Source organism: Solanum tuberosum, unplaced genomic scaffold (assembly GCF_000226075.1).
Source record: "Solanum tuberosum cultivar DM 1-3 516 R44 unplaced genomic scaffold, SolTub_3.0 scf01031, whole genome shotgun sequence".
Taxonomy (NCBI): domain Eukaryota; kingdom Viridiplantae; phylum Streptophyta; class Magnoliopsida; order Solanales; family Solanaceae; genus Solanum; species Solanum tuberosum.
In genome coordinates, this window is record NW_006239958.1 from 19,247 (window position 1) to 30,298 (window position 11,052).

Genomic DNA, 11,052 nt, shown 5'->3' on the forward strand with positions numbered 1-11,052 from the left:
GGGGGGGTCTCTAGGCACATGCACGACGGCAAGGAGACTCATGATGCCTTCGGGCAGAGCGAGGGGCCTCTAGGCACGGACCTTAGAGTGGGGCGGGCGACACGGCCTCGAGGTACGGTGCCTCGGGGCGAGCACAACACGAGCTCGAGTACTATGGAATCCAGGAAATTCTCTTAACAGTAATATCCACTTTAATTTTCCCTTTTCCTTTCCTTAATTTCCCTTCAAATGGTACAAATTCGTACGTTGATAAGGGATTTTGAAAATTTCTCAGAGTCCCACAACCCTCCCTTTCACTGATCATTGACAGTTTTGGACGCTAGAAAAAAGAGCACCCCGTAAAGTTTTTGGGAGCTCTTCCTGAAACTTCATTATTTTGTGGCTACTTCGAGGTGGATGCCCTCCTGGTTAGCTGCTCGGTAAAAGGTAATCTTCTCTCTCCTTCCATTCTTCTCTCAAGCATTGACTAATTTCTAGCTATGTTTCTTTTAGTTTATATCAGCATGTGTGTTGTATTTCCTCATGTAAATATTTAGTTAGTAGTTTAATTACATTTCCTCTGTTTCTTAAATGTGATGTATTACATCTCTTTCCTTCCTGTTAGTTTCTTAGTCGATATTAACGTCTGCTGTCTCACATGTATTATGACTGAAAGTTTGAGTTTATTCTTAGTTTTTGTCGGGATGTATAAGCTTCATGTTTATATGTTCATATGAACCTGTGATAAGTACTTAAGCTTCCATTGGTTGAGTCTGTTTGCTTAAGAATCAGGTCGACAAGACTTCTCCTTCAACACATGCGTTAATAAGAGTCTAAGTTTTTCTCTTGAAGCATTTGGCTTTTTGTTTGAACCAAATGATTGGGGATATATAGCTAATGTATCTTCTTGTTCACTAAGTTAAGGGCAAGATTCATTTTTCTTTCTTAAGTCGTTATTGATATGTCCATTTCTTTGTGCTAACAATTTCGAGCTAGCTGTGTATTTGAAATATGGGTGTCCTGTTTGAGTAGTATGTTTGCTTCGGGTTGGTTCTCTTATTACTCAAAGAAAGTAAAATAAAATTGAGATGTCTGTCTATTAGCTGCTGGAATGTGCTATCACTCCTCTTCATCTCGTTTGTTCTTTTTCTTAGTTTATGTGTGATCGATCGTAGCTGAAAGCTTGGGCATTTATCTCGGTTTTCCCTTCCTATTTGAATTCTTTTTCTTGTCTTAATGTACAAGTTTAGTTTCAAATTATCATTTTATCATAGAACCTCTGATTGTATGTGTCCTAGTTGGAGATTTTTGAGTTCGGCCTTAAGTATGGTGTTCAGTTTAGTATATCATTTCTCATTATCTAATGTTTGTTGGCAATTCAGTAGCTTTCTGATTCTATCTTGTTGTTTTGGGTGAGCTTTATTTCATTAAAATTGTGTTATCACACTGCTTTACCTACTCTTCTTTGGAAATTATTTTCATTAATCTTCTTTAATTAGTTTTTTTCCTGCTATGCATGTAATATCTCTATTTGTGTGTCATAAAATGTTTCCTTTGAGTTCTGCATTAGTCATTTCTTTTAGCTTAAATGGAGATTGCTCAGGTTCCTATCAAGAGTTTTTAACTAATATCTACACATTCTGGATGTTTGCCTTGTTGATAGCAAAATGTATTGTTATTTAGCTATGATTAGTGTGTAAGATATTTGCTTATTCCTTTTCTCTAGCATACTCCTCAAGTTCATCCGTCAACCTCCATCAAGTTCGAAAAGGGAAGCTAATAGCCCCAAAAGGCTGGAAATTAAAAAGAAGATTTTTTTTGGACTCTAAAAGTCCGATAATAACTCAGCAGCAGCAGCGACTGATTGCTTTGGGACCAAAAGTCCAGGTGTCTTCAAATGCTATATGATATGATATGATGATTCAAAAGATAAAAGGGGTAACGTTTCCTATCTAGTAAAATTTACTCAAATTATTTCATTCAGTGTAATGATTTGACAAGTCGTGTATAATTCATTATTCTTTTATCAATACTGCTTTGAATTGTTTTACTCTTAAGTTGAGATTCTATCGAAAACGTCCTCTCTAGGTACACTTTACTCTCCCTAGACCCCACTTTACAGGGTATGTTGTTGTTGTTCAAGGAGTTCATGAAATCCCACCAAAAGTCATCTTCTCTTTCTATTTTCTTATCAAAAAATGCACACAATTTATGTGTTTGAAGTTTGAAGAGAGGAAAGGGAGGATGTTTCAACACTTCTGCAAAACTCACTTTCCAAAGACAGCTTTTATAAACAAAATAAATGACAGAACTGGCTATAAACAAATATCAACTCTCAGTGTGAACAAGCAACAATATAAAAAGTATGTCGCGGGATGATCAACACATTTCATTCTTGCATCTCATCATATTTGTCTCTTAAACCTTGAAAATTCAATTCATCACCGTAGCCACTTGAATCGAAGTTAGACTCATCGACGTTCAAACGACCTTCAAGCATGTTCACTACTGCAGACCTTAGTACTGGAGAGTACATCGTAAGGCCACTTTAATCATCTGATATGACGAAGATCCTAAATCCATACAATATTGGAATACCATTATCATCACTGTTAATACCGTCTGGCAAAGTGAATCCAGCACACTTGAATTGAAGTTAGAGACTCATCAACGTTCAAACGACCTTCAAGCATGTTCACTACTGCAGACCTTAGTACTGGAGAGTACATCGTAAGGCCACTTTAATCATCTGATATGACGAAGATCCTAAATCCATACAATATTGGAATACCATTATCATCACTGTTAATACCGTCTGGCAAAGTGAATCCAGCAGCAAACACCATTGTGGGTTTTGATGATATATCCGCTATCTGATTTTGAGATACAGTTTTGATGATATATCAAAGTCTAAAATGAGATGTAAAATGGGATGAGAGAAGAAGAGAATGTAAAACTACAATTGTAGAAATAATGTAAAAGGAACATCATTTAAATATATCATTGTTGTGTTGCCAATGACTACAAATAGTTCTACAAAACTCAGAATTACAACTAAGTGAATCAGACTGATATAAATGAGAACTAAAAAAATTGAAGGGAAAATATACAGTAAGAACTCAGCTACAAAAGGCAGGACCTCTTAATTTATCCCCCGAGGGAATCTACAACAACTAATACAAGGTCCAGAAAGCCTTCAACCAACTGGAGATTCATGTTTTGTACAACAAGAATTTATATATATAGACAGGACATCATTACCACATGCAGTATTTCTTCATGGATGAAGCAGCACCAGAATATTGAATGTACATCTTCATAACTGGCTTTCTTTTGAATCTCTTTAAAAGCTGTGAGGTATATCTAATGGCATGAAAGTAAAAATGTTTTACAAGGTCATTTGCTTTAATGGTGTTTCACAATGTGTCAGAGCAACGTAGGCAATTGTAATTAATGAGCCGGTGTGCAAGGCTACCAGCCTCTGGAACCATAGCTGAAGTTAAGCCATTCCAAAAGTGAAACGTGACAGCTTCTTTGAGGATAGTTTTAAAGAGCATATCTTGTTCAGCTTTCTCAGTTTCCATTGCTGGTGCGGAGAAGTATCTGTCAAAAGAAAGAGTTGTAAGTTCTATAATCCCCCTTCTCTATAATTATCCTCAACGAGAAAAATAAGCAGATTATGTAATTTTAACCAGAAGATGATGATGACTGATTACAGAAACCATGACATGTTCAGATTCTGCCAAAGCTCCCTGAATGAGATATTTAGACGGACCAAGGATTTTTTTCCTTTAGCCCACAGTTAGTTTGGGTTCAAGAATACAATTAAGGCTTAAATTACATGAATTACTATTTCACTTCTTCAAACTTCGACTCTAATTAAGGAAAAACATGGAAATTCAAATCAATGTTGCAATTACATGTTAAGTTGTTAAGATTTTGCACATAAATGAAACAAAAAGTATTGCTTAGGCTGTAAGTGTGTAAGAGTTCACATTATTCTTTTAGTGATACATAGGTAGGCATTACATTAAAACAAAAGCAGCACTAGGCTTCTGTTGTGGGTTATAACAAGATCTCTAAGGAGGTGTCTATTTTTATATCTAGGAACCTTAGAAAAGCTCAGGTTCAATCTTGTCCACTAGTCTATTGAGGAATTCTACGAAACTAGCTACATCTTGTACATTCTGTATTTTGAACCAAAAGTCTAAGGCTCTAAGCAGGTACTTCAGCATGTGTATGCTCTCTTTTGTCTTCAAAACATCTGAGATTTCTTTCTTTCCAAATGACCAATCATATGCCAGCTGGAATGGTTTTCCAGATTTTCTTCCAATCCTTTCTAACTCCTCAAGTTTACATTATTCAAACTATAATCCATCATTCTTTAATTTTTTTGAGATGGTAACAAGCATTATTATGAATCTTTTTTCTCCTCTCCTTTCAGTACAAGACTCAAACTTTTATGAGGTCACCCCACTAGGCATTAGTTAAAGCAATATATTTAGCCAAATCAACAGTAAAAAGAGGACATTTTTCATATTATCTTCTTTAAAGTATCAATTCAAACTACTCTTTTAATTACCAAGAAATCCTTGAGAGCCAGTAGCGCATTGTTCGAAACTTCAGTGGATGATGGGCCCATCCCTCTACCCCTTATCCACTTAAATACCAGGTGTAGACCATGTAAAAAAGATGCCCTCTAATGAAGCCCAAAATATAGAAGGCTGCCTTTTAAGAGTTCAAAGATTCCAAGTAAGATTGGATGGGAAATTAGCTGACCATTCTGTTTTTTGTCTTGAAAAGAAATTTTATTGACAGCTAGTCACATGGGGTGTGTTTAAAATATTTACAAGAACAGCATCAATATAAGTTGTGTAATGAGCTCAAAAAATCTATCTATGGCTCTGAAATCCGTTGCATCAGCCATGTTACACCAAAAAAGCAATGAAGAGATACATCCGTACATAACACTTATTGCATATTCTTTTTTGCTTCCAAAAAAATCGTGTTTCTCTCCAGATTCATCAGATTGTTAGGGGTACGGGTTTCCAAATTTTTACCTTATCTTTTCCAACATATTTTCTACTAGAAGGAGATCTCTTGTTGATTTAAGCATTGTCAAGTTGAATTATTAGCTGACCATTCTAATACCAGCTATTCAAGTTGGAAAAACTGAGAATCAGTTTTCATTGAAACTCAAGGTTAGTTTCCCAACTGGGCTTTACAGTTCGGAGAATACAAGGCCTTGAATAGATAGAATTTATTATTTTTGATGAAGTAAGATGTTGCAGAAACTCCAATTTAGTCAGGGGGCTAACCACAAGCAAATGTATGGTCTCTAAGCCATACTGTGGGAGCTAATGAAATCTAAGAGGGGTAATATGTCATCTACAAGGGATAAATTGCTGAGCTCTAAGAGGGGTAATTCTATTTACAGGGTATAGATAGAATTACACTCCTAAATTTCATTTTTTTAAGGTTCTGCTAAAACCAGGAAGCTCTAACTAGACTGAGTTTTCAATGTTTTGAACAAGTGACTTGTTCTGGGACAAAATTTGCAATATTTAAGTTCTGTTAACCATACAACTATAGTTTTAAAATAGAGATTAAGATTCTTAAGCCACATTCTGAACTAATAGCTATGTATGCTATAACCAATTAACCATCAAAGCCGATACCTTTTTGTTTTGGGATGTGGCAATAAAGTTTTTTTTTTATGACCACAATGAAGATTATTGGTGATCAATACTTTCCAATCTTAAACACAAAATTGGTCAAATTAGCCATGAGTCACATTTGTTTGGAGCAAAAGTTAAGGATACGGGTTCTCCAGTTGTCCTACATCATACTCATTTCTTTTCAACACCCAAAAGTTGGTTCGGCACTAATCTGAACAAAGGGCCAAGTAGATTCTATAATATAGGTTTCCTTTTCTGGGGTTAAGAAATGTAATTGGAAACTGGGCTAAAGCTACATAATGCTGCAGTGCCATATTTAACTTTTTTGCATTCACCTCAAAAGCATCTAAACTGAACGTCAACTCTAAGCAATTTATCAACATACTAATAACATGATAAATACAGCAATAATAATGGATAATAACACCATGATGACTGGAAGTAACGAGCTAATAATCACAATAACTCCAGTTTATCAAGGCAAGAAAATGGGGGGAAAGGAAATAATGTTAGTATGAACAATAATTAACAACTACAATAATATACCTAGTGTAATCTAACAAGTGGGGTTTGAGGAGGGTGGTGTGTACGCAAACCTTACCCCTACCTTGGTAGGTAGAGAGATTGTTTCCGAAAGACTCTCAGCTCAAGTAAAGCATTTCAAGGAGGTTTGAAAAGGGGATACAAGAGTGAAGAAGCCATGATGAAAATACTGGAGAAAAGAATAGTCTCAACAACACATAATACGATAACCGAAGCAAAGGAAACAACAGGCACTGATAAAATTGAAGAATAATAAGAGAGTAATACTAAATTACTAATAATACTGATTAGGAAAACTAGACAACACTCGACTACCTACCTAGCGTTCTACCTTAATCTTAGACCTTTTATCTAGGGACATGTCCACAGTAAGCTGCAAGTGTGTCAGATTTTATCTAATCACATCTCATTAATACTTTTTCGGTCTACCGCTACCTCTCCTCAAACCACAATTGTCAACCTCTCACACCTCCTCAACATGACATTTGTGCATCTCCTCTTCACATGCTCGAACCATCTCTATCTCACTTCCCTCATCTGGTCCACCACGGAGGCCACTCCCACCTTGTCCCAAATTTCTTCATTCTTAATCCTATCTCTCCTAGTATCTACAGTTCTACACATCCATCTCAACATTTCTGCTACTTCCATCTCCTAGACGTGCAAGTTCTTAACCCACCAACACTCTTCCCCATACAACGGTATGAACAATAATCAAAAGTTCAAAATAACAATGATAAATCTTTCACTAAAAAATTTAAGCACTCGCAATTTTAAGTACCACCTTTTATACTTTTGACCTCAAGATTAAAAAGGTTGCTAAGTTTGGTACCTGGTAATATTGTTATAACCGATAGGGAAGAAAACAAAAGAGGGTTGAAAATTGATCTCCGTCTTTCTACCGGAAAGATTATCATTGACAGAAAAGTTACTAGCAACTCTTGTCAAAAGATCAGCTCCATTCCATCTCAATTGTGTGTCGTCATAAGATGCATAAAACTCCTTCAAACACTCCATTACAAAAGGACTGCAAAAGACATACAAGAAAGTGAATCTTTGTCATAGGGCAGACAGAAGAAAATGATACTTTACATTTATATACTTTTGCTAGGAATACTTGTGTTCCTATCCTTTTCCCGCAATAAACTTTAGCAAACATTTCTGACAGATTAACAGGTGCAATTAGAGATTATTGTTCAAAATTTGCATCCTTCGATAGCATTTTCAGGCTGATAAGGACAACCCAAACATATTTTTGAAAACAGTGGTATCTTGCTCAGCTTGTGTGCACCTCGACCAATCTTTGCATCAATCTTTATTTTTCGAATGTGTAATTTTGTCCACATAAAGCAGCCCTTCCCTAGTTCCCTCAATTTTCCTTATCCCTGTTTTTTCCTCAAAATAGTAGGCATGGACATACTAAAATGCCAGAGAAGGGGTGGTTATTGCAAGGTGCAAGCACACCAAAACTAGAACAGAGCACTTCAGAACTATTCAAGAGGCAAAGATTGTGTTGCAAGTACCTGTGCTTTCTAAAAGCCATTACAGCACCATTCAAAGTTTTTCCACGTCGGTCATCCTCAAAAGCAACAGTATTATTAAGTGAAGACAATGAATTCAACACTATGATGTCTGAGTCAAGATAGATTCCACCATACCTGCAATAAAAGGCAAAAGAGAACATGAAAGTTCATTTATAACAATGCAACAACTATAAACTTCACCAAAAGAAATTAAGTTGTTATATTACTGAAGTTAGAACAATACTGCAGTAAATGGAAAGGACAAAAAGTTCATTACAAACATGAGATCGCAGCTTTCATGTGGCCCCTTTAATCAATCTTTTTTATAAGGTAACTAAATTTTTTAATGTGAATCAGGAAAAAGATTGAGATGTAACACGTTTCAGAATAAACAGGTGGCAAATTGCTAGATTTTCAGCCATCTGTAATATATTCAAACACGATCATGATCCTAGTTTCATAAGGTTCTTGGCTTTTGCAAAGAGATGTTGGTGCAGCCTCACCACAATCTACTTTCTCTAAGGATAACTCAAGTAATTCAGCTATTGGCATATATTGCTAAAACAAAACCCTCACTAGAAGCAGCAAATTTCTGGAATTATGTGATCTTAAAAAGAAGCTTTCCATGTGCCACAGACACAACAATGAGTTATCCACTAACATAACAGCAAAATCTTTTGTACACTCAGAAGAAACTTAGATCCTTCTTCAGTAGTCCTCTCACCATCATTTTTTATGAAGTGTTTCTAACCATCATCAATTCCATTTCTTAACTTCATGAACAACCTGTCTTGTGGCAAACTAGACCAAGTTTAAGAATATCAGCTATGGGAAACAAAAAAGCGAAAGAAAAATATTACAATCACATTGAAATAAACTTCAGCAAATTGAATTCTCAAAAAAAAAAAACTCAGCAAATTGAAGTAAATCTATTGCAACTCTTCCTTTTTGACTAATTCCCAATTACATTCATGAATTATCCATCCATGAGCTGATTGCATTAGAGAAGGTTACTGTTTCTGCCATCAACTGATTAATCTTGAAAAGATTATTGGAATCATTTTTCTATAATAAAAAATAATTACCTATTGAAATAAATAGTCGAGATCTTAAGTGCGGGCTCCTTATCCAATTTGCCTTACCTCAAGTCAAATGTTATATATAGGAAACACTAAATTTTTTGAACTCTGTTATGCCAAACTAGGTGGAAGGTAATACATTTAAAATTGAAACTACAATGCATCATCATAGAGATAACACCTCGATTAGCTTCACAGTACATAACAATTTAAATACATCGGGAAGTGTATATTTTCCAAATTGCTTACTTGTATAGAGCTGCCAGCCTGACTAGTTCACTGTAATGGAAAGGATAATGTCTTGTCTGCTTCCATTCATACCAGAAAGAAGCAAATACATGTGTTGGTGTGCCTAGTAGGAGCTCATCAAGATTGGGCATCACAACAGCCACTTTGAAGCTGCGGAAAATAATCTATCATCAAATCCATCTCCAATAAAGTGCAAATGGAAGAATAAAACACCATAGACATGCATTTATGCATATATACACAAAGAGAACTTGAGATTATCTTCTTTTACAAAAAAAACAGTTGTTTTAAGTAAGAACTTAAGACTTCTTGGAAGCACTTTGAGTATGATTTTCATGAGGCAAATATGGATAACTTCAGATGAAATATTAGTCAAACAAACAACAAGCAGCGGCAGATCCAGGTATTTTTAGCAAATGAACTCATTGTATTTTTAAAGTTAACGGTTCATATCTACTGTTTGTTGCAATATTCGTGGATTTTTACACATAAATTTATGCTCAGCACCGGGTACCTGTACTCTACATCTGCCTCTGCCAACAAGATAACAAATCTAAACTGATGGAAGAAAGAAATTCAGTAATTTACCCATCCTTCACAAAACCACTAAAGAAATTAAGTTCGATTGTCTCAGAGAAAACCACCACACAAGCATCCCGGTGATGGTTAAGTACACTCTCAAGTCCCCTCTGATACCGAGCGGTAAACATCCATGCTGGAGAATTCCAGACCATGAAAACTCTCATAGTACATTTTGCTTTCCTGAAAAATGAGTCCATAAAGTTAGTGAAAGACAACCGGGGTTGCAAGCCCGGAAAGTAACCCCATCTCTTCCCATCAGCAAAGAGTAGCCCAGAAACTTCACCTCGGGCATCATCTTCCACAACTTTCATATTACCATTCCTTATCTCTTCCTTACTCCTAGGAGCTGAATCTCCATCACTATCATGATCAACTCTTTTTCCAATTCTAGCATCATCGTTTAAAGTTCTACGCTTCACTCTCTTCCCTCTATTCACATCCTCATCATTAGTTTTCACTAATTGACTATTGAATTTCAACTCCTTTGACTCGAAAACATCATTTTTTGCCAGCCCCGCCATCTTCTGTAACTCCAAAGCATCATTAACCAACTCAGATTTTGTCAATTCAGACACTGAAAGTGGTTTTTTCACCAGAAATGGAACTTTCTTAAACTCATTCATCAACCCTTTTAACACAATCTTATCCCCTTTAGTCAATCCAGTAGTCCCGGCTCCATCAGGATCCTGCAACATGGGATTATTATTTGGATTTAACGCCTCCAGATTTGACTTAAACATTCTATCACGCCTCAAAAAATCACTCTTCTTTTCAAACCACTCACCCCACCCTTCCCTCAAAGGTGATCCTTTTAGTAATAAAGCATCTTCAACACTCTCAATTTCACTCAACTTCATCCTCATTTGCACATCTACTGGAAGATCATCCGATCCAAACGCGGCCTTAGATTCATCACTCTTAAATCCTAATCCTAACTTCATCCTCGATTCAAAATTAACGTAATCTTCCCATTCCTCAATTGATCGTTTGTTAAACGCTCTCCGTACAACTCCGTGCCTCTGATCGTAGAAATATGTCGAGGAAACCCTAGGATACTGATTGATGATTTCTTCATCGTCCTCTTCGGATTCATTGGATAAGAGGAACTCATCATCGTTATTGTTGTTGCTGTCAGCAACGTCGAGCTCGTCGATGCGGTCATCGGAGGAGCGATAATCAGCGTCAGCTAAATCGTCGACGAGAGGGTTGTTCAGTGAAATGGTGTCGTATTGGAGGGGATGCGGATGGGGATTGTTAGGTTGGAGGAAGAAGTTGAGGCGACTGTAGAGGAGTGAAACGGAGAGGAGGAGAAGAACCGCGGCCGCTAAGGCGCAAATGTGCGCGCCGTAAAGCGGACGCCGCCGCGTTCGGAGGTTCCGAAGCATGTGGTACGGCGGGGGGTTGCGGTGGCGACTGCAG

At 36.7% G+C, this 11,052-nt stretch overlaps 1 protein-coding gene and 1 long non-coding RNA gene across 2 annotated transcripts in view; one reads left to right on the forward strand and one right to left on the reverse strand.

Annotated features, from left to right (window-relative positions):
- The window catches only part of LOC102593573 (uncharacterized), an 8,085-nt gene extending 6,076 nt beyond the window's left edge, over nucleotides 1-2,009 (forward strand). Inside the window, exon 3 of the long non-coding RNA XR_369021.2 lies at nucleotides 1,719-2,009. This is a non-coding gene — a long non-coding RNA (uncharacterized lncRNA). The remainder of the gene's footprint in view (nucleotides 1-1,718) is intronic.
- A 941-nt stretch (nucleotides 2,010-2,950) lies between these two features.
- LOC102593803 (uncharacterized protein At4g19900) lies at nucleotides 2,951-11,046 on the reverse strand. Its single transcript, XM_006367829.1, has 5 exons — nucleotides 9,640-11,046; nucleotides 9,052-9,201; nucleotides 7,724-7,858; nucleotides 7,033-7,227; nucleotides 2,951-3,582 (listed from the first exon to the last, which is right to left on the reverse strand). The coding sequence occupies exons 1-5, from the start codon at nucleotides 11,016-11,018 to the stop codon at nucleotides 3,396-3,398; spliced, it is 2,046 nt and encodes a 681-aa protein (XP_006367891.1). The 5' UTR covers nucleotides 11,019-11,046; the 3' UTR covers nucleotides 2,951-3,395.
- Nucleotides 11,047-11,052: the final 6 nt, after the last annotated feature.